This window comes from Equus quagga, chromosome 11 (assembly GCF_021613505.1).
Source record: "Equus quagga isolate Etosha38 chromosome 11, UCLA_HA_Equagga_1.0, whole genome shotgun sequence".
NCBI classification, from domain to species: Eukaryota; Metazoa; Chordata; class Mammalia; order Perissodactyla; family Equidae; genus Equus; species Equus quagga.
The window spans coordinates 62,788,609-62,812,301 of NC_060277.1; the positions used below are offsets into that span (position 1 = coordinate 62,788,609).

General features: G+C 43.8%; 1 protein-coding gene across 11 annotated transcripts in view; it reads right to left on the bottom strand.

The window, feature by feature from the left end:
• The window catches only part of DNAH9 (dynein axonemal heavy chain 9), a 324,423-nt gene that overhangs the window by 86,904 nt on the left and 213,826 nt on the right, over positions 1–23,693 (bottom strand). For all 11 annotated transcript variants that reach the window (XR_006890674.1, XM_046676357.1, XM_046676358.1 and 8 more), the window contains 4 exons: positions 21,757–22,017; positions 10,643–11,068; positions 4,995–5,114; positions 2,387–2,575 (listed from right to left, as the gene is read on the bottom strand). Coding sequence is in view for 10 of the 11 variants with exons in the window: in XM_046676357.1 (XP_046532313.1) it covers positions 2,387–2,575; positions 4,995–5,114; positions 10,643–11,068; positions 21,757–22,017 (996 nt within the window). In the remaining variant the exon portion in view is untranslated. The remainder of the gene's footprint in view (positions 1–2,386; positions 2,576–4,994; positions 5,115–10,642; positions 11,069–21,756; positions 22,018–23,693) is intronic.

The window sequence follows — 23,693 nt, forward strand, 5'->3', positions numbered from 1 at the left end:
CAAAGCAAGATCAAAATCCCCCTGAAGAGTGCTTTTCTGGCTGCGTGATTATTTCTGGAAGTAGGTTTTCTTAAAGTCCCGATGGTCTTCTTGTCTCTTGATGGATGAATGACAGCAGAAATTCAGCCTGTGTGACCCTTTGTTCTTCAGTATATTCACCCAAATCAAATTTCTCCCCTAGATTATCCGTATTTTAATCAATAGCCTCCCATACGCCCTTACCCGTGTTCACTACAATTCTGTGTTTTTCGTGCATGCTTCATGTGCTGACTCCACACCTAGTGGGCTTCCTGCTGCCTGTGCCAGACCACACTAACCACTCTTTTCTCTCATGCACTTCACCACCTGCTGACAGAGGCCCAGCTTGCAAAGAGCTGGAGATGCTCGCCTTTCTCCCTGCCCAGGACATCCCATGCTCAGGGTTGCTTGCATGACTTCGCCCGGCAAACCCTCTGCTGGAATGCTCTGGGCAGCCAGTAAACACACCACCAGGCCTGAGGAGGCCTCCACACCGCCCTCTGCTTCTCTTCAAGGTCCCTGTGTGTGCACCAGATCCTTCCTTTTCTGTCTCTGTTGACCTCTCTCAGCTCATTTAATTCTTCTGCAAGTAATCTTTTCCACTGGGGACACAGCTTTTTTTTAAAAGTTGGGGTAAAATTCACATAACTTAAATTAACTAAAGTTCACAATTCAGTGGCATTTAGTATATTCGCAATGTTGTGCAACCATCAGCTGTATCCAGTTCCAAAATATTTTCATCTCGCAAAAGGAAACTTGGTACCCATTAGCAGTCACTCCCCATTCCCCCTACCCCAGCTCTTAGCAAGCGCTAACCTGCTTTCTGTCCCCATGGATTTGCCTATTCCGGGTATTTCACATAAATGGGATCGTACAACACGTGAGCTTTTGTGTCTGGCTACTTCCACTTAGTGTATGGTTTTTGAGGTTCACACATCTGCCCTTTTAACGCCCCCGTCCCTCTCTTCTCTGCAGTTTATCTTCCCAGTTACCTCAGGGAAATCTCTCCAATGCATCTCCTGTCCCTTCCATCATACCTACTAAGGATACGAATGGCCAGTGCTATGCCATCCAGAAAACCTGGAAAGGGAGAGGTGCCCCTGGAGGTTCTTGCCCTGGGATCAGAAAGGAATCTCAGAGGAATTGTTTTCCTTTGTAATCTTATGCATTCTAGTTTATGCACTGAAAAACATTGTGAGAAGGGAGTCCTAGGTTCTACCATGGCACAAGGTGCTTGAGAACCCCAAACAAAGCCAGCAAAATTCTTGCTAAGCTGCCACTGAGTTCCTCATCTTCATGCACTCAGTAACGATTGTCCTTTCAACAATTTCCTTTTCCACATATGTTCAAGATCAATAAATAGCAGGCTTATTTCCTAGTACTGCAACAGTTTTTAAACTACTATTTAACAAATCATCACACGAGGAAGATTTTATGAGCTGATCCGTGAAACCAACCATCGCTAGACAATATGGGTTTTGTGTTCTAAGGAGACACCTACAAATGAAATTTGGAATATATTCCTTACTGCATGTGGTGAATTTTCTGTGCTGACTATAGGATAGCTGCTTTTTATGAACCTAATCTCCTCCACTGGACCATGAACTTCCGGCAGGCATCCTGGTCTTGAAAGTCTTTTGTACTTCCTGTCTAGCGGAGCTGTAGGACACCTGGAACTCTCAGGGAATATTTGTGGACTGAGGACTACGAGGGATGTGGAAGTAGAAGGTACTATTAGGAATTATTCTGACTACAGGCTCCAGGCACAACCCTGAGTCTTCTCCAGTCAGGAACTAGCATTTCTGTCACTTTATCATTTCAGAATAGGGGGAGGAGTTGAGAGCAAGATCCACCCACTTACGCTAAGAGGACAAGCTGAGTCCACATGACTGAAGTACCAAAGTAGAGGAGACTGTTGTCATCAGGGTGTCTGTGAGCGATGGGCCCGGGACCAAGGTGCAATGCAGAACCTGGGAGAGGAGCCTTGCCAACTGCCACTATGTCTTCCCAAGAGCAGGGAGATTGGGAGGAAACACGGGGTGCTTTTTGGCGTCCCTCAGGTTTTACAGTTTGAGAAGTGCTGCGAGACAGCCTGCTGGGCGGTGGACCAGCCTTCCCATGGAAGGCCGCCCCATTAAGAGGAAAGATGCTGTCTTCAGGCGGCCTAGAGGGCAGTGGATGGCAATGTAGGGCAGTGTGGAAGGACATGGCTGCATATGTCCCATTCCTGGATCCCAGAGATCACTAGGGGATGCTGAGGTGGAGGTAAGTATGCCAGAAGGGACTAGAAGATTTGGGTTATTATCGTCATGTGGTTCACTGGTAGCCCCAGGCTGACGTGGTTAGAAGAAATTCAGGCTGCATGTACCTTCAGCTGGCTCAGGTAGGGTCTCCAGGTCCCATCCACAAGGCTCTGCCGGTATTTCTTTGTAAAGAAGCCGAGGTACGAAATGAAAGCCGTAATAAGCAAAATGTCTCCACATAATTTCCTTTCCTGTTGTTTGAAGTTCTGCACAGCTTCTGCCCACCTCACATTTTCCGAAGCAAGTCCTCCCACCTACCATTTCAAAGACCAGAGAGGAGAGAAGAGTCATCATCCCGTAGGCTGTAGAGAGCCATGGATTCTGTCATAGAGAATGCACAGTGCATGCTTAGTAGCAGGAAGACCCAGACACCATTGATGTGGCCCTTTTGATCAATGGGATCTGTACTGGCTGCAGCGAACATTTCAGTAAGCAAGCCCCTGCTGTGTGCTATGCACTATGTGGGCTGTGGGAAGAAGACAGGTTTGGAATGCAGGCTTCCAGGCTCTGCCCTCTACCGGTATGCAGATGAATACCACCCACCTCCAAGAGCTGTTGAGGGAATTAAATATGACTGTGTATATTAATCACTTAGCACAATGCCTGGTCCACAAAACGTATTAGAAAATTATGCACCTCTCTCTTCTCCTCTCCAAATGCTGGGGATATGAAAATAAATAAAATCAATTCCATGAGCTATAAATAATTCACAATGGGCGGGGAGATAGACATGGTAATTAAGACATAGAGTTAGAAGGACTGAAATGTGGGTGTGTACAGAGTAGCAAGGCTGTGGAACACGTCCTGACTCTGCCAACCCACTTTGACATGGCACACCCCTCCGAGGGCACCTTCTCGCTGGTGGAGCAACATCCTTTCCACAGAGGACTGCTAGGTGTAGCTTAGTATCTGTGTTATGACTTATCCTTTTTCCTTCCTTGAAAGATGGTACCATAGAACGTCAGAGCAGGGAGAGAACATAGGGATTTGCCCACCCAACCATTCCCACGCCCATTTTTAGATTACACAGATAAAGACTAGAAAGTTGAAGTATCTTGCCGACCTCCAGGTCAGTAGAGGCAGGGTTGGCTTCAGAGCCCATGCATCCTGACTCCTAGAGCAGAGTACCACACTGCCTTCCACGAGGACCAACTCAGAAAACGCTCCAGCTGGGCAAAGAAGGCTGCGCTAAGTTCTGGAAACCAAACAGGGAACTGGATGGAAGATGGGCCAGCCAGTAGGTCTGGAGCACTTCTTGAAGGTTTCAGAGGAGCTGTCTCCAGACTAAACTTTTCAGCTAAACCTCTCCTCTCAAAGCCATGCAGCAGCAGGTTAGACACACCACTGCACACATACTTGTGGAATAGCCTCTCCCCCCTAAAGTGTGACTCGGTCCAGTGATTGTTATGACTCATTTCTCCCTAAACTAGAAAATCTGACTTTGTTACACAAATAAACAGTGGCTGGAATAAAGGTACAGAGGCATCGACTCCACTTCCCTTCATTGGTGAGGAGAGTGCCGTCAAGGCTCTCAGAAGAGAAATCACATCCAGTGGACTCAGCTCTGCAGGAGCCCAGCTGATTTATGATGAGAAACACAAGCCCCAAGGGATTCGAAGAGGCCTCAAATTGTTTGACACTCTTCTCATTAAGAGTTGGTGTCTGTGCTCCCTCTCCTTGAAGCTGTGACTGCTTTGACCAGCAGAAGACAGCAGAAGTGATGTTGTCCTGGTTTTCGGGGACCACACAACAGACTGGGACCTTTACTTCCTGTCTCTTTGAACACTTCCTCTTGGAGCTTTGAGTCACCATGTAAGACATCCGATTACTCTTCTTGAGCGATTTGAGACTCCGTGGAGAGGAAGAGGGGCCCAGCCAAGCCCACCCTTCCAGTTGTCCCTGCCAAGGAGCATGTGAAAGAAGTTGTTTTGGACCCTCAAACCAGCCCAGCCACCAGCTGAACAACACTGAGTGGCCCCAGTTGGCACCACATGGAGCGACTGGCCAGCTGAACCCCGCCCGAGTTCCTGACCCACAAACTTGTGAGATTTAACAACATGGTTATTGTGTTAAATCACTAAGTTTTGGAGTAATCTGTTATGCAGCAACAGACATCCATAACACAAGCCCCCTGCTCTGACCCTCAGATTTACTTCTCAGGGAGGCCAGAGCCTGTGTGTGTCTATATCAATGTTTGTGCGCCCGTGTGAGTGTGTGTGTGCATGTGCATATGGGCAAGGTCATGTTCAGAAAGGCTCGGGGTCAATCAATCTCATCCTTTTCTTTCTATCTCAGTTCTTAGTCCTGGCCACACGCTCATTATCAACCATTACACAGGAAAGAGCTTCAGAGTTCGCCTCTCAAATGCTGGCTTTGTCTTTTAACGCTTCCTCTGGTCGATGCACACATATGTAAGCATGTCACGTCTCGCACGGCTGCCTGATAGATCCACTGTTCCCACCCTTCCAACCATCCCTGTAGGAAAACTCCTTTGACCAGACCAGGGTGTGCATTCCCACTTTTCTCCGGATTCATCCCTGCATCCTAGCGCATTTTAATATTTCCCCCCAAGTCAAAGCGGCGCTAAGCTGTGCTCATCTATTTCGCACCTCTGCGGTACTTGACAAGCTCTGCTAATATAATTAAAGCTCAGCCACTGCTGCTCACACTCACCAGGCGATTTGCAAGGGAGATGGTGCCTGCGGTCACTTCAGCTTCCTCCTGACATTTGAGTTTGTCTGCCGTTGCTTTCTCAAACTTGGCTGTGAGTTTGCCCAGGTTCTCATTGAGGCGCTGTTCAGGAAGGAACACAAGATCTCTCAGTAATTCCAGCCCAAGTCGCCCCCAGTGCTTCTGAGAGAGGATTCATGAGGAGGTGATTCTTAAGCAAGGCCCCCAGGGGAAGCTGTCAGGGACTGGGGGACGCTGGCAGGGAAGGGAAAAATTAGGGGTGATCTCAGAAGAGTCCCAGGGGAAGTCCAGAGCAGTCCTGACCCAAAGGAGAGAGCTGAGCTTTCCTCGTCCAGCACCTCAGCCACTGGTTCAGGGCCAGGAGGGGTGATGGACTCGGAGAGGGTGTGCAAATTCTGTCTCTCCTGTGCTGGGGACAAATGGGTTCCAGTAGGCTGCCAAAAAAAGTGCAGGTGCTGTTATTAGAACCAAAGGCCCTGAAAATGGTCAGAAGGGTCCCAAGGGGGCCTGAGAGGCACACACACTGTCTCTCCTACAGCAGGTCTGACTTTGGCATTGGGCTTCCTATAATCTAAGTCCTCCCCTTGTTTTAGGTCCTAGAAGTACAAGACAACTTTGGCTTAACCTGATCTGTCCTCTCCCATTATCCCAAAGTAGAGGAACATTTTTGAAACGGTCATGGTTTCAGGTTTTTTCTAAATTTATTAAGAATTTAGAATTGAAGCACATAGTTTTGTTGCCCCCAGAATACATATTTGCATACACAAAGACACATGGATACAGGGCAGATACCTCCAGATACTCTCATTTCTATGCCATAACTTGGGTTTGAGCAGCTCTGATGGTCATTACCAAGCCACAAGAGAAATCAATTAAGGGCCAAGTTTACACAGCCAAGCAGTTTGACAGCAGGTGGTGAGTCATCCAATTAACAATGGCAGGCTGGCCAGACTCATTTGCTTCCTCTCCTTCTCGAGACTTCTCTCTAATGATTATGAAGCAATTTAAAATGTCGTAACACCAAGCACCTGTTGAGGGCCATTGGCGGATGAGGGATTCCAATGGATTTATGGAAGACCACACCGGTAGGAGTAGAAACTGCCAGGGCAAGGCAGAGGAAGCTGCAACCTTGAGTTGGCCTCAGTTCACCAAAAGGGAAGCTCATCAGCCCTGCAGACCCCATATACACTGGGGATTTGGAAATGTCAGGTGTGATTGAGGGCGATGTTGAAAATAAGAGGGTTAATTGGAAGCCTATTGATCCCCCTCCCCATATCTCCATCCCCATGCCCAGCATGCAATGCCACCAGGCAGGAGACTCAACAGGGGCAGAGAAAAGACAACATAGTCTGCTATTTAGGATGCATCCAGCATAACTCATCTGATCGTGAAAGCAAATTCTGCCAGTCAACCAGTTCTGCCCTTGCCTGCAAAGCCAGAATCATCTTTTGATCACTGCTCTTGTAAACACGAAAGGACAAGAAGACATTTGAAGAAAACTTAGATTAAGATAAACAAGAAGAAAACAATGACCCGGGAAAAAGAGAGAACTTCAGTTACAAAAACAACAACAAAGCCTAAAGCCCTTCAGAAGTAGTTTCTTGTAGAGATTCAAGGCGTTTCATCTATAAAACAAGGAGAGGATGCTAGTAAAAAAAGTGTTGTGGAAATTATCATTATTATTAATGTAAAAAGTAATAAATTCAAAGGAAGGGTAAAAAGATGAATTTGAGGTAATCTAGAAAATATAAGGAAACATAAAGTGACAAAAAGATGAGAGAAAATAGAGGATCCAGCAGAACGTCCACCATCCAACCAATATGTGTTCCAGAAAATAAGATTAAAAGAGGAACAGAAGGGAGATTACTAAAGAAATAATACAAAAGAATTTTCCAGAGCTGAGGAAAACAAGTCCCTACATACCAAGCACAATAAATAAAAACAGGCCGGCAGTGAAGCACATCCATGTGAAGTTTCAGACACCAAGAATAAAGAAAAAATGGAAAGACTTCCAGAAAGGGAGAAACACAGGGCATCAGAAAAGGAACGAGACCCTGACCGTTCATCAGACTTCTTACCTAATGAGAGGACAAAGCATTGAGAGTTCTAAGGGGAAAAATCGACAAACCAGAATTCAAAACTCAGCATAATTGTCAGTTCAGTTTAAAAAATAAAGACATTTCCAGACTGGAACTATTCAGAAAATGTACCTCTTACTTAATATTTCTGAGAAAGCTACTTAAGAATGAGCCTTAGCAAAACAAGAGAAGAAATCAAGAAAGGAAAGGCATGGTGTCCAGAAGTCATTGGAACCAACCCAAGAAAGTAGTGAAACGTGTTTACTCGCCAACACTGATTGGAGCTGGGAGTCGGGAACAAGGGAGAAAAGTCTTGGGGACAAAAGAGGACTTGATAGAATACTGGATTGGATGAAGAGTTTAGAAGTAATTGAGGCTAAGTAAAAGGAACTAATGGAGGAGAAAAAAAAAACAAAGGAAAGTAGAAATTCAAGGGGGAAAAAGGTTGTATAAAAAAAGGCAATGTAATTACAGTGTACCACTTAGATCTGCTATGACGCTATAGACATGTTGACAGAACATAAGTGGAATTTACTGATTTTTTAACTTTTTGAATTAGTCAATGGACACAGCATGGGACACTTCATTTTGGTTATAGAACAGAATGTAGATTTTTCAGTCTTGGTGATTAAAAAGCAACAGTAACGATAAGTAATGATAACTGGAGTTGGGAGGTGGAAGGCAGTGAGAAAAGCTGAAGGACAGGGTAACAGCTTCATCTTGCAAACTGAGGGCTCCAAGGAAGCTGCTCTATGTGACAGAACAAGAAATAAAGGCTACATCAACTAAAAATGGTTGCCGTAAGATAATGGGAAGACGTAGGTGAACATCTTAGGGCCCCTTCCAGCAGAGAGACACACCGAGTAAGATACATCAAGAAACAGGATGTCAGCACGGGTCATAGACAGAAGCCAGCAATTCAAATGAGCAGAGGCCAGGACGATCACGGAAACTGGTCAGAAGAGTCTAGTGCTGAAAAAAATAGGAGTTAGTGGGGACTATGGCAAAACCGTCTGTTTGAATGGCAGGCCATTACTTAACTCCAGGATCAGTTAATGATATGTAGGAGTCTTTTGATTATTTTAAGACTGGCCAGAAATCAGATTTTTACAAAAAGCTCCTGTTGTGTTAAATGTTCGCAATTAATTAAATCGTTTTGAACACTACGTGCGGGTCAAATAGAACACATTTATGCCACTGGGTAGCAAGCCCCGAGTGGCACCAATAACCAGTTGAAACAGAGAAAAGAATTAAAATGGCAGGAGGCTGTTGTTTCTCATTAGAAGCCCTTCTCTACTATTGGATATTTTACTTACGGTGAGTATATGCTCGATGAAACGTCTTGCTTGTTTTTATTACTATTATTTTCATAAATTGTAACATTAATATATGTTCATAACAGAAAAAAGAAAATACAGATAACAAACAAAAAAACATTTTAAAATCTACCACCCAGAAATAATCACCACTATTTACATTTTTATGTATTTTAATCATATATATAATCAAATTGAAATTATATTGTATAATCTGTTTTGAAATATGCTTTTTTCACTTTATGCATCTTGAATATAAAATTTACTTGGAATGATCCTAAAATCCTAAAAATAAAGCTTAGGGTGGTGCAAGTGGAGAAGGCTGGCAGTGGTCTCAGTGACACAGAGGGAAGAATTTCCGTACCCTCGTGGGCCTCCATGTTAGCGATGGGTGTTAGCCCATTTCCTCTGTTATTGGGGGGAGTGCCCCAACTCTTGGGATGTTGATAGGCATGTGGATAAGCAAAGGATGGAAAGGAGGTTGTTAAAAGTGAGAATACATTTTTTCAGAAAATATTTTGGCAGAAAAGAAGCGCCTTCCTAAGGTAGCCAAGTATTTCAAAAATATTCTTATTTCACAGGTTGAGTGGGCCCATCGTGCGAATGTTGGCTACTGAAAAAGTATAAACATTTTGAAAACATTCCTTTTGCACCAAATGTTCCTTTAGTTAAAATAACTTGTGAAAAGAGATCTTTGAAAATGCAGTTCCCGTGACACTTTTCTGGGAGAGACTGAAGGATATGAAAATTATTGGGAGGTCTTTTCCCCCAAAAGGCAGTCGCGGGGATGTTATGGTGTTTTGTACTTGGTGTTCTTTGAAGAGGGCCATTGTTAGGGTGATCATCGCCGGTTTTAAGTAAGCTGGTCCATGAACATCTGGGTTTACAAAGCAAACATATTGAGAGGAGATTAGTTGCTTTGCCAACATATCTTTTCTTTAGAGAGAGATTGGTTGCAAGGACCTTTGAATGAGAGCCTTTAGCCATAGATTTTAATCTAACAACCAATAAACCTATGAAACTTGAAGCATGCAGAATTTCTACAATCTTACTTTTCACAATTTGTAAAACCCTTTTTATCATCAGGAGAAATTTGCAGCAAAAATCTTACTTGCTTGAATGCATGTGTAGAAATGAAAGATCCAGGAACGTTTTGGGTTGAGCTTGATCACAGTAGTGACTGATTACCAGGGCCTGCACATGCATGTGATGGCACATGCAGTTGAGGAAGGAGGAGGGGGAGCAGAAGGAGAGTAGAGGTAAGCAGTCCTCAGAGGCAGTGGTAACCACAGGGGTGGCCCAGCTCCCTGCACTCCTACTGGCCGGGCTCTGGGCTCGTGCTTCAAAACATTCTCTCTTTTCATCCTCACAGCAGTCTCATGGAGCGGGGACGTTACTGTGCCAATTTTACTGCAGGAAACTGAAGTTTGGGCATTTTAAAGACCTTTCTAGAGGTCACACATCAGTAAATATTACAGTTTGGATTGGAAATGAGGTCTACCAATGGATTTTTAGCTACTACGCCACCCTACGGGGTTCCAATTTCTACCTCTCACTTTGGTAGGATCTATCTTAATGGCAAAGGTGGAGTTTGAGGGAAATCTCTCTCAAATAGGTGTGAATCCAAAATCACCCCATCCTCCAATCCTGGGTGAGGCAGCTATAATCAAAATATCAACGAGAGGTTAATAAAAGCTAATGACACCACAGTTTTATATTTACGGTCAAGGGACTGCCCCCAAACCAAAATATACTGCTTGCTTTGAAAAGCTTCAACACAACAATGCAGAGAACAGAAAACACGCCCAGCAGGCCCACATGTCCACATGGCTGAGCTGGCCAGAACTGAAGATAAGAGGTGCAAAAGGTGGGATGGGGGGCTAACACCTACATTTCAAAGGGGAAAAAGAAAGGATCTCCAATTTTTGATCTTTTGTTCTTCACCATAGATGTGCAAAAATGTTAAATTCATTTGCAGCTAATAAGATAACCATTGGCTCTATGGATAACACGGTCCATCTATTATACACACCTATCTGTCATCTTTTCTTTCCTCACAGGAAAAGGAGAAAATCTTTTAGGAGCAAAGCATAAGGCAATGGTCCAGTGGATTTGTTTTGTTTGGACTACAGTGTTTGAGAAAGAAATTTTAAAAGTTGCCTCTGGATGCCAGGTGGCAGTTGTTTGTATTAGATGCAGCCTAGTGAGGGGACGGGGCTGTTATGGCTTCACTTACCGCAATCTTGGCTTTAATGACTGCCAGCTTCTCCTGGGCAGCAGTGAGGTCCGCGGTGGCTTTGCTCAAAGCTTGGCGCTTGGGTTCCACATCACAGAACACCTCATAGAACCTCACAATGTTTATGACCCAAGAACAGAGGCCCGCAGCTGCATAAGACTTGGTGGCCACAAACTCTGGGCTGAACTCAGGGTCCTGCAGATATGGCCTGATGGCCTTGAGGCAGTTCTCGTGAATGTTCTCTTTGTCGAAATTGATTAGGGAGTCCAGGAAGCTGTCCACTTTGGCCATGATGATCTTAGCGGCCTTCCAGCTCCGGTCCTTGGGCACCCTGCCCCCGGGGGCCGTGAGCGCCATCACGGCAGCGCTGACGTTGCTGACAGCCAGAGGTGGAGAGCCAAAGGACTTCAGCTCTGTGAGATTGGTCTGGGAAAGGAGAAGCAGGTCGTTAGAGGAAAATGAACGGGCTTTCTTTGCTCTCGGCCACTTATGGAGTCAGGCTCTGGGGTGATCAATCTGAAAGGGCTGCTTTGAAGCCTGCAGCAGCCCTCTGAATTTTAAATATCATGACCCATCAAAAGCAAACCAAAGCTACTCCCCAGCAGCTTCTGACTTCCACGAATGTTAGCTGAGACCCAGCTCTGTTCTTTTTGCACTTTAACTGACTTGTGGCCCATTAGAAACACACAATTATTTCACAACCAACTGAAAAATATAAGGATGCTAACACACTGTGAAATATGTAGCATGCCATGAATAAAAGATACGGTTATTATAAATTAATTTCCATCCAGACTGAAGAGAATAGCACTGTAACCCAACTAATATATTTTTATTTAATTAAACTGCTTTGTTCCATGAGCTTGTTCTAACTAGACTTGACTGTCCTGATAGCAAAGTGGCATTTTCTGCCAAGAAATAATTCAGACAGAAAGCTAGGCACGGCCTGTGCAGCGGCTGCCTCTGCCTAGATGTCGGTTTGCCCTTTGCTCTAAGTTTCACTTGCTCCAGAAGGATATGGCTGAAAAGGGTGACCTAGGCAAGCCGCTTAAACTCTCCAGGTCTCAGCATTTTCATCTGTAAATTTGTAGCAGGGAGACCTGTTAATTGGTAAGTTAAATTGTGTCATAAATGTGTTAGGGAGTTGACTTAAGTTTTGTTGTGATGGTCAATGAGAAGCCTATGACTTCAGAAGCACTGGCTTTCGGGCTGATTTTGTAAGTAGGGGGAAGGAAATCTTAATTTCAAAGATCAGATCATTGTGTCAAATTAATTTTGGGGTGCTCTTGGGCCTAGAAATCTACAAGCAAGGGGAATTATTTCTAGCACCCAATCAGAGTACCTAGGAAGATGCTCCATTTGCCTTTGCAACTGTTTTCACATTTGGTCATGACCAACCTGTCATGGGCAGAAATGTAGGGGAGCACAAGTGTGGGAGGTATGCTAGCGTACCTTTCAGAGTGGCCTCCGCTGGGTGAGAGAGGGCAAAGTGAGAACATACAATCAGAAACAAAAAACCCAGAATTTAAAGACAGTTTAAGTTAAGCATGTTCGATGTACTGAATTAAGAAACTACAAAAATGTGTAAAGATGAAATTCAATTTTATAACCCAGATACATCATTGTTAATATTTCAGTGTAATTGTAACCGTGGGCCCTCCAAGACCAGTTCAACTGACCCCATCTTATCAACAGACTGATTGAGTGGTTTTTCAGGAACTGGGACCTCTTGTTCAGTTCAGGCCAACTGAGACCATCAACCCATCATGGGCCTGTGCACATGCTCGAGAAGTGGCCTTTTTGACATCAAGGAGGTAAACACTCCACCCTCAGATCATGGTAACGCCACGATTTTGTGAACATGCATTCTACGAAGAGGCATGAAAGCTTGACTACACTTGCGCAGATCATCAACTACCTCACTTCTCCTTACCTCCAATCATCTATCTCCACACTTCAGACCGCCCTGCCCTTCATCCCATAAAGTGTGCACCAAGGCCTCGATCTGGGAGACAGTCCTGAGAGCATATGCCCCCATCTCCTTGCAGATCGATCTCACAAAATAAAGCTTTATTTCTTCTCCTGAAAGCTGATGCTGTAACAATTGGCTTTTTAAATGCGCATCGGATAGGAGAACTCCATTTGTGCAGTAACATAATTCCTTCCAGTCTTTTTTATATTCATTTATCTACAAATTAATCATGACTCTTCTAGTATTAGTGACAGAAAACCCAGCTGAAGTACAAAGGGAGATTTTCTCGCTCACGCATCTGGGAGGATGGGCTTGGAGCTAGCCGCAAGGACGAGTGGAAGGGCGTTTTGGATGTTTGTAGGATGCTGTGGACCGTCTCTTGTTTCTTCCTTCTGTGCACGAATTTCTTTTTTGCATTCCAGTTTCTTCGTGTTGCAAGGCATACTGCCTACCTCTCTGACCTCAGCTTGGGCCACCTTCTCTGTCTCTCTCGAAGCTCGAGCCACAGTCTCCTCCTCCCAGTATACTGAGTTGCCAGGCTCATTATCACCTCAGGACCTCTGCATGGAACACTTCTTCCTAAGCCATTTGCATGGCTGATCCTTTCTCATCTGTCAAGACCTCAATTCAGATGTCCCCACTCAGAAAGAGTCTCCCTGCCAGCCTCCCCCTCCTAGTTGTTTCCTATCCAGGCACCCTGATGATCTTCAGAGAACTCACGGCAATTGGAAACAATTACCACTTTTTCCTTGTCAAATTACTTTATTTCTCTTCTTCATGAGAACAGGGACCCCATTTGTCTTGCTAACCACTGTAGCCTCGGTGCCTAGAAGAGAAAGTGGCACACAGTAGGTACTCATCACCATGCACGTTGAACAACTGAAAGGAATGAATGGGTGCCGGCAGCTCCAGGCTCACATCCATCACTTTGCAACCAGAAGGGAAGGAGACTTTCTCTAATGCAAGTCAAAATAAAAAAGTCCTGGGAAATGATCTTGTTTCCTTAGGCAGGGCTCCTGTAACCAATCACCACGGGGCAGGCGACATGGTATTACTGGAACAGGAACACAAGGTTGGAAGAAACATTTCTCAGAAGAACGCAGACGTGGTTTTGAGCTAGCAAACATCAGGCGCGCTCCGCTCCCTCCACCCCACTTCTGCCTTAGGGCTCTAGTTCTACTTGCTGCCTTGGCCTTCACTGCTCTTCCCAGGCGTCTGCCTGATGAATTTGCTCTTCTCCAAGTTTCTCTCCAACTCCTTCTCAAGGAGACCCACACTGATCGCCGCCTTTACTACTGCAACTTCCGCCTCCTCCCACCCTCCTCCCAGCTGCTCCAGCCCCAGAGGTCCTCCTTACTCTGCTCTACATTTTTTCTTTTTCCACAGCATCTGTCCTGTTCTAATGCATTGTATAAACTACGTTTTCATTATGCTTCTTGTCTCTCACCCCTCACCTGTGCTGGAATATAATTTTCACAGAGGCAGCAATCTTTGTTCATGGATGTATCACATGCACCCAGAAGAGTGCCTGGTGCACAGAGGCCAGTCGATAAGTCTTTGTTGAGTGAGTGAGTGAATGAATAAATGTGTGTGCACAGCCATTCATTAGGTAAATGGGGATACACTGGTAAATAAGAAAGGCAAAGTCCTTTTGCTCATTCAGGTTGGGGAAAGAGCAACAAAGACGTCAACCTTTGATAGTTTGGATAGTAAGAAGTGCTTTGAAAAAACCCCCAGGGTTAATGGGATAGAGGATTCTTGAGGAGTGATGATTCCATTTTAGTTAGGGAGGGAGATCTGGGAAGGCTACTTTAAGAACGTGACATTTCAGCTGGGATGACAATGACAATGACGGGAAAGAGGCAGCTCTACAGAGATCTGCAGGGGGGCTCTTCCAGGAGCATGAATCTGCAAATGCAGAGGCGGGAGGCAGAACCAGCTTGGCCACTGTGTAGAGGGTGGAGGTCAGGAGAGTGGTGGAGAGGAGAGAGGAGAGGCAGTCAGGGCCAGACCGCCAGGGGACCCAGAGCCATGGGGAGGAGTGTGACTTCACTCTAACTTCAGTGGGAAGCAATCGGAAGGTTTTCAGCAGGGAGTGAAATGATCTGGTTTTTCTCTGAGAGCTTGCTGTGGTGTGGACCCACTGCGGCAGGGCAGGGGCGGACACGAAGCACGTGTGAAGGAGGCTGGGTATTGTCCAGGCAGGGGACTGAGGCCCCTTGGGCCAGGGCTTGCTTCATGGAGACGATTAGAAGTGAATTGGATTTGGGACATATTTTGGAGACAGTGTAGGCAGAACTTATGGATCATTTTAAGAGGAGGCATGAGAGAAAGTCACTCGTTATTTTTAAAGTTGGTATACCATCAGATGGATGAATCACAATTTATGCAAAACAGATTCAATTTCTGTAAACCTTGGTCATTTCCACAAATTTACCATATGGATAATGCTTTGCTGGACATTCGTATACACAAATCTGGTGAAAATCTTAGATTAGTTCTTCAGGATAATATTCCTAGATCTGGATTTACGGGGTCAAAGAGTAGGAAGATTTTTAGTGTTCTTTGTACATACTATCAGATTATTTCCCAGAAATTCCACTTCCATCATCAGTGTTTGAGAGAATCTATATATACTCCCATCCTTTTCAACAACTGGTAACATTATTTAAATTTTTTTTTTCAATTTAATAGGCTTAAGTGGGATCATAACATTGGCATAATTCATATGTGTGAATATATTTACTAGTGATGATAAACATTTTTAAGCTATTTGAATTTCCTTGTTTTGTGAATTGCTTGGCGTTGAACTTTGCCTACATTTATACTGGGCCATTTGTCTTTTTCTTTTTGATTACTGTATTAGTCAGCGTCCCTGCAGGCAAGAAGATGATACAACACACTGGCGAATGTGAGGAAAGCTAAGTCAAGGAACTATTCCTAAAAGTGTGGATTGAAGAAACCTAAGAGATAGTGTGTTACCATGGGCTAGGAATGTTAGGCGGGGTGGAGCTGGGGTGTCTCCATTTCTATCCCTGGGCCTGAAGGGACAAGAGGAAGATGTGGTTAGCAGAATCTGGAGAGAGAGACAGAGAGAGAGAGAGAGAGAGTGAGAGAGAGAATCCTGCGGAGAGCGAACCTGACAGGAGGTATCATCTTCACCTGAGGGCAGGATGGAGCCAAAGGAATGAACACCTGGATCTCGCTCTCTCCCTCCTTCCAGTCCCTTGCTGGTGCTCATCTTGGCAAAGGTGACTGGAAGCCAGAGGGCGAGTGAGGACCTTTGATGCAATAGATGCAAGTCAGTCTCCCACATCATGGAAAAACAGAGCAGGGAAGGGCAAAGAATAAATGGGCAGGGAGGGAGACAAATGGTAGATTTCCAGCACAATTCATGAAAGCTCTTTACATACTAAAAATATTAACTCTTTTCTTTTCAAATTTAAAAAATTTGTTTATGATATCCTGTGATATATAGAGATTTAGCTTTTATGTAGCCAAAGTTAATAATCCTTTTCCAGGTGACATCATGCTTTGTCTTTATGTTTAGAAGGGTCTTTCACATATATTAAAACTGGTCTGAACTTATGATAATTTTTCAAGGTTTTTTACAGTTTCGTTTCTTTCTTATTGTTAACTGTTTTATAAGGCAACACTATATTGTCCTTTTGTTAAAAGAATAAATATTTATTATGAGATTTTAGCAAAAGTAAAGTTGAAAACAGGAAGAACTCATAATTTTACTACCAAGAGATAAACATTAGTTATATCTTGGTGTGTTTCATTATAAATACATATACAGCAGCATTTTCCCCCCTTGGGCTTCCGTCATCACATCACCTTCTTTTTTTGACCTTCTTGTCTCTCTTTTCTAAGGACAATTGTGAGCGCATTTAAGGCCCACCAGGATAATCTCCCCATGTCAAGATGCTTAACTGAATCACTTCTACAAAGTCACTTTTGCCAAATGAAGTAAAATTCATGAGTCCCAAAGAGTAGAACAAGAATCTTTGTGATGGAGAAGGGCCTAACTCAGCCGCCATGTTGCTCTATCAGACAACGGTGCCTCGCATTTGGCACAGAGAAATATTTGCACATATGCAATAAAGATGTGCGCACAAGAATATCTGTATTAGGAGAAAAGAAAATTAAACACTCAACAATAGATAAGTAGCTAAAGAAAATAGAGTATGATTATAGCACAGAACTCTACGAACCATTAAATAAATATGGTTTCACTGTATGTACTAGGGTGAAATAGTCGTGTTGCTTGAGAGAAAGTAAGTTGGCATTATCCACTTATATTTAAAATATGATACATTTTATATGTGCATTTGTACAAATATAAATGGATAGAAAAATTGCTTGGAATAGATACACACAAAATTATTACAGGAATTCTCTCTTGGGACAGACCCGGGGCTGAGGGGACTTTATATTTTACCCTGTATGTTCTATACTAGTTGAGTTATTTTTAACAATGAAAATGCCATTATGTTATTTGTATAATAAAAAAAAAAGTTCACTGTAAAAAATGAATAGGAAATAAACAGAAAATTCCAAATAACTTTGTAGGGAAAAAAAAGCCATGAAATTGCAAGCAAAACTATTCCTCAGCCAAGGCAGGAAAAGTTATATCAGATTTATTTCAGTTTAGCTATAAAAGTGAAATAAAACTGCCAAAGCAGAGACTTAAAATGCACAGACACTTACTACCAAGCTCTGATTTACAAGTGTTCTTTGTGTATTAAGTAAAGATTTATTGTTAACTTTGAAAACGATGAGGAAACAAGGAAGTGGTCCTTAAATACCAGAGTCCCCTGAATGCAGAGGGGTTTGAAGACAGTCCAAGGGCCCTCTGGTTCTGGGAGCAATACTTCCCTTATTCTGTGGGGCACAGTCTGATTCATCTATTTCATCAGGCGCAGTGTGGGGGGTGCACGAAATGAGTGAAGGGTGTCAAAAGGTACAATCTTTCAGTTATAAGATAAATATGTCCTGGGGATGTAATGTACAGCATGGTGACTATAGTTAATAATACTGTATTGTATATTTGAAAGTTACTAAGAGAGTAAATCTCAAAAGTTCTCATCACAAGCAAAGAAATTGTAGCTCTATGTGGTGAAAGATGTTAACTAGACTTATTGTGGTACTCATTTCGCAGTACATACACAGATCAAATCAATATGTTGTACCCTTGAAACTAAGATAATGTTATATGTCAATTATATTTCAATGAAAAAAATGCTGTTTGAGACCCATTAAACACCAGTCCACAGTTAACCTCTTAGTGATGCCACAGGAGGGTTAATGATCTTGCTCAACCCACCTTTCGAGACTCGTCACATCAGCTTCTGAGGCGCCCACTCGTGCACCCATGGCTCAGACACACCACACCCTTTCGTGTGTCCATGTCTGAGCAAACATTGCTCCATTCTGGGGTAGTCTTTTCTACCTCCTTCTCCCTCTAGTAAAATGCTCATCCTTGCCGTGCTTGCTTCATGGGCTTTCTCTTCTCTAGTTCCTACCTGGCCAGGCAGTTAGCTATGCCCATTTCTGTGCTCTCAAGCCATTGCAAATGGATAATTTTTATTTCTGATAATGTAATACACGCAGAGAGTTTACAAACTCCAATAGAGCTACAAGGCTGAGGACCAAACACATGCCCACCACACTCTAACTCCAGCTCTCCAGAGGCCACTGCTTACAGTTCTTCCATCACTGCTTCTGGATTTCACTCCTTATTGATACAGAACATGCTTATGCTGCTATGTTTTTCATTTTAGATGCTGCCAAGTGACTTCCTATTGCAGAGTGGCATTATTTTGTCATTTTTACTGCCCTACTTTCCCTCCTAATGGTCCTTCTCCCATTACAGTTATATTGAAATTTTAGTTAACATAATGTTCAGTATGTATGTGATTATGATTATAAATCCTGTTTACCTTGGGTTATGTTTTCTTTCTTGTATACCTTAGTTTTTTTCTGAAATTAAGAAATACTTTTATTATTTGTTTTCTGATAAGGTAACTTTTAGGCAAACATCTGAAAGAAGAAAGGGAGGGAACCATGGGGATATTTGGGAGGAGAAAATTTCACACAGAGGCAATTTCTCGTTCAAAGGCCCTGGGGTGGGATTGTGCTGGGAGTGTCTGAGATGTAGCAAGGTGAGTGTGGGTGTAGGCCATGGTGACAACTTTGGATTTTATTCTGAATATGATGGGAAGCCAATGAAGATTCTGAACAGAAGGATGACATGGTCAAACTGCTGTTTTAAAGAGATCACCTAGACTGCTGTAGTAGGCAAAAGCATCATCATAGCAAGGGTGTAAGCAGGGAGGCCATGGACAGGCTATTGTAAAAGTCCAGGAAAGAGAGGATGGTGGCTTGAACCAGAGTGGTAGCAGTAGAAACGTTATAAAGCATTTGAATTCTGGGTATATTTTGAAGGTAGAATTTCCTAGTAGCTTGGATGGGAGTGTGAGATAAAGAGCCCATTAATTCCTATTCTGCCCCTTTGTATATAATAGAGAAAAGGAACTGAGGGATCAAGAATGTTAGTGACTTATGCCAGGCTACACAGCCAGTCAGAAGAAAGCACCTGTCATATTGACTGGCACATAGTAGGCACTCATTAAAAATGGGTTTCACTTCCTTTGTGGCAGAGATATCTAGACTTCAGATCCAGTGCCATTTTCAGAATCCTATCCCATCACTTCCGTGAGTTACAACTTTATATGTTTATTTCTACCAATAATCAATCAACTAACTAACCAGCCAACAAATTAACCAAAAGTATTTATAGGTATTCATGTCGTTTCCAGTTTTGTGGAAACAGAAGAGATAATGCTGGTTTTAATGACATCAACAACAACAACAAACATTTACTGAGTAACTGCCATCTGTTAGGTACTTTTCATTCATTATCTCATTTAATTCTTATAGCAACCTAAGGGGACTACACAACTATTACCTCTGTTTTACAGAAGAGGAAAGGGAGGCTCAGAGAAGGTAAAATCGTTCCCAGGGCCACACACAGTAAATAGTTCGGCCAGTATTTGGACTTAGCTCATCTTAGAAAATATAACCCCTGTGTCAAGAGATCTTATGAAAGACATCAGTCTTCTTGGCAAGAAGTGATCAGTGACCACTACATGTGAGTGCATAAATAAAGTGGTCCATCTTTGTGGTCTGGAAATCAGAAAAGGGAGAGACTGATCTAGAACGTAAGTTTGATTTTGAAGTATGGGTAGGATTTAGGCAGAATGAGAGGAAAGAAGATGGAGTCTTAAATGATAGGTGGGGGAGGGGTAGTAGAGTCTAATCAAGGGCCTATAGAGGTTGAAGTGGACGCCACTGCAAGGGGTCAGAGAGAAGCCTGGCCTGGCTGTATGAAAAGGTTCAGGCCAAGAAGTGGTGGCATAATTGGGCTGCACCTCCAATGCTGGTCTACCTGACAATACTCAAAAGTCGTTAGAGGAGAAATCTTAAATTTTCTATTGACGTAGGGTAGAGGCCCATTTGAGGCCTTTGTAGGCCCTAGGCACCCTTACTTTTAGGGAACCCCCACCCTACATCATAAAAAGTGCTAAAATGCATTCACATCTCACATTAAATACAATTTGTATATAACTATATGCAACAGAACTTTACAATCTTCCTAGTTTGGTTTCAGATTTACTGAGGCCCTAAGCCAACTGACGCTACCTTCCAAAGTGAGCTGTGAGATGGCTACACAAAACTAATAAAACAAGGTTCCAGAAGACCACTGTTTTGACTCTTAGACCCTTCACCTGCATTGAGGGTATAAAAGAGTCAGCAAGGTGAAGATCAAGAGGGAATTTTTAGCAAGAATTGTTGGTGAGTCTCACCCACTCTGCCTTTAAGGGAGGAAAGGGCATCTGCACCTTTCACATCAAGTGTAGAAGGAGGGGCCCTGAGCAGACCACTCAGAGAGCTTAAATGTTCCCCCTGTACTTTAAGCAACACAGTGGACTGCGGTCTAACTTACACCCCAGGAATCTAGAGTGTGAGAATAGTGGGTGAGCCTTCTGATAGTGAAGTAGAGAGAGTGGTCAACACTCTCAAAGTGTGTTTGGGGAAAGAAGACACAGGAGTCTCCCACGGACCAGAGATGAGCTGCTTGCATGGCAGAGCTGGATAAGTTGCCTTAGCCCTTGACCAAGTGGGCTATGTGAAGGGGCAAGCAAATTGCTAGACTCTCAGGAGAAGGAGGAGAAAGCAACCTGCAGGGGAGAGATCCCAATGACTGGTGGAGGGTCTCCAAAGAGCCTATGGGGCATCCCAATGGAGAAAGGGTCAGCTTTTCAGTCTCTTTCTGATGGTATCTCCTGATGACATGAGGCTGCCTGCCCCTTTTTCCTCCTTCCTTCCTGTGCCCCTCAGCCATAGTTACCCAAATGGGAAAGAAGGTTAATTGTGAAAAATGATAGAAGCAACTAATCATATTCTCCCCAATGCATGGAATAAATTTAAAAGGAACCCAAATAAAATCACCTTATGGCTACATCTCAAGAGTCATGTTTGTTCCACCAAATGGTTATGTATGTGAGCTGAATTTAGTTGACAAAAAATTACACGTTGTTGCCACTCAATTGAATACTTGCTAATTTTGACTATGCAGATTTTTTTTCCCATATTTTTGAGGCAACACCTTATTTTAATCTTCTATCTTAAACATTTTTATATGGCTTTAAAAAGCTCACATGTCCTATAGTATCTACTGGGTAAAATGACCATGGGATGCATAAGCCACATCTGTGGGTTTAAGTCCAGTTCTGATACTGAAGTCTGTGACTCGGGCAAGTCAGTTCTCCTCTCTGGGCCCCGGCTTTATCATCTGTGAAGTGAGGAGGCTGGGCCACTTGGCCTCGCCTGTCCTGACTGGTTTGGACTCATGTCTCTGGGATTTCATTGGTAGCTCGTGGAGCCTGGCAGATAGTTTAAAAAAATATTTGTGTGCTTAATGAATAAATCAGTGGCAGCTGGAGCCCACCCTATGCCCTTCCATCTTTGCCCTTGTATCTCTTTGGAACACCAGGGTACCTAGTTGTCTTTGGGTCAGAGGAGGAGTCTGTTCCTGCCCCTGAGGGACAAGCAGGCACGCAGAGACTCCTCCTACCTTGTTGAGGGTGTTGAGAGCTGCCTGGGCTGCCGTGAGCGCTGGCTCTGCTTTGGCCAGGTCTTCCTCACAGTCCTTCTGCTTCTGCTTCACCTCCAGCATGATGAGGGCCACCTTCCGCTCCTCCTCGTCTGCGATGGCTTTCTCTCTGCTCACTTTGTCTGTCTCTATGCCCACCACCTGAATCAGCTTGTCTGCATCTTCATTCTTCTGCTTTAGCTCCACTTCCTGGGTGGCCAGCTTGGCTTTCAGATCATCCACCTGTAGGAGAGAAGCACCAGGCTTACCAAGAGTAGTGGGACTTTGGACATGGCCCTGGGGATCTGACCTGCAGAGCAGAAAAGAAGGCCAACTCTTGATGTGAAGGTTCAAAGGCTAAGCTCTCTGCTTGGACCAAGCTCCCTGACCTGGGAAAGGAAAGGAACACTGAACTCCTTCTTCTCTCCTCTCGAGTAAATGTGGTAGAAGATTCTAAGCAACACATGCCTTGACCTTTCTTTCCCTTGATGCCCAAATGACTTTGGCTCCTTCTCACTGACATTGGTGCCTATGTCTTATAAAACTTCATGTGCCTAACATAACACTTCACATATAGTAGGCCATTACAAAATAAGTCATTATTTAATTGAAATTGGTCAATGTGGAGCGTACCAAGGATTTAGCAAGCTGAAAAAAGTGAGGGTCTATTGTGCATCCTGAGAAACTGAATATAGGAACAGACAATGGCCAGACCATATATAAAAGTGGAATTCTGACTCACAATCTGCAGCAAACAACTTGCCCGGGAACCAATCCATTATCTATAATAACCAGCTCAGGAAGCCAGCCTGTTGTAGGTCAGACTTGTAGGAAGTCAGACTCCTGTATAGCTAACAATCTAGAAAGACAAACAATAACTTCTGTAACAATTGGTCCCAAATGGCCAGGACTTGATTAATAACTGAGAACTTCTTTACTTTTTGTCTCTGCTTCCAACTTAGGACCAACTAGAGAAAGCCAAACACGTACCCCTAAGGATCACACAGGATGCCCTACTTCTAGTCAGCTCACCTCTGGCTTCCCCAAGCCAACAGTCTCCATCAGGGTACACTGAGGCCTCTCCTTTCTTCCCACTGGAAAGCCCTCCTACTCCTCTGCCTGCCTTTGTGTCTTTGCCAAGACACAGGTGATGGCGGCTGACTCTCTTGCTAGGGCAAGCTCTGGATAAAGAGCTTTTGCTTGTTCTCATTTGGTTGGTCTTCATTTATTTCCATGATCCTTACAAGAAATAGATGACATGGTTGAAGTGGAACAGCTAGAAATCCAATGGTTGAGACTAGCTGGGTTCCCCATCCAGCCTCCATATTCATATGCATTTTGCAGGCAGTAATGAAGTCATGGGAATATCAGCACCTAGGAAATTGTCTATTTCTCTGATGAGCTGGAGAGGGAGGAATGGTTTGCTATGTATAGTCGATTCAGTAGCGTGTGGCGGTTCTCAGAGTGTGGTCCCTGGACTGCAGCATCAGCATCATCAGGGTACTTGTTGGAAATGCACATTCTCAGGCCCACTCCAGACCTACTGAATCAGAAATTCTGGAGGTGGGGCCTGGCAATCTGTGTTTTAACAGACCCTCTGGGGGATTCTGATGCCCGCCTGGGTTTGAGAATCACTGGTCTAGTCTTATGGCCCTTTCACACGCAAAGAGAAGACTCAGATCTATTTATGTCTGGAAAATAAAAAAGCCATTTACATTTGCAATATGGCCCATAAACTTTACATTCCAGAATGACCTCTTGTCCCTCATTTTTCCGCAGTCTATTTCACGCAACAACCAAAGATTACTTCAGAGCTCCTGGAACACGTCAAACAGATTCAAATGCTTTATGATGCAAAATGCATAAGGAGAAAAATAAAACAGAGGCTTAGATGTTGCTGATAATTTCCTTTTCATGGT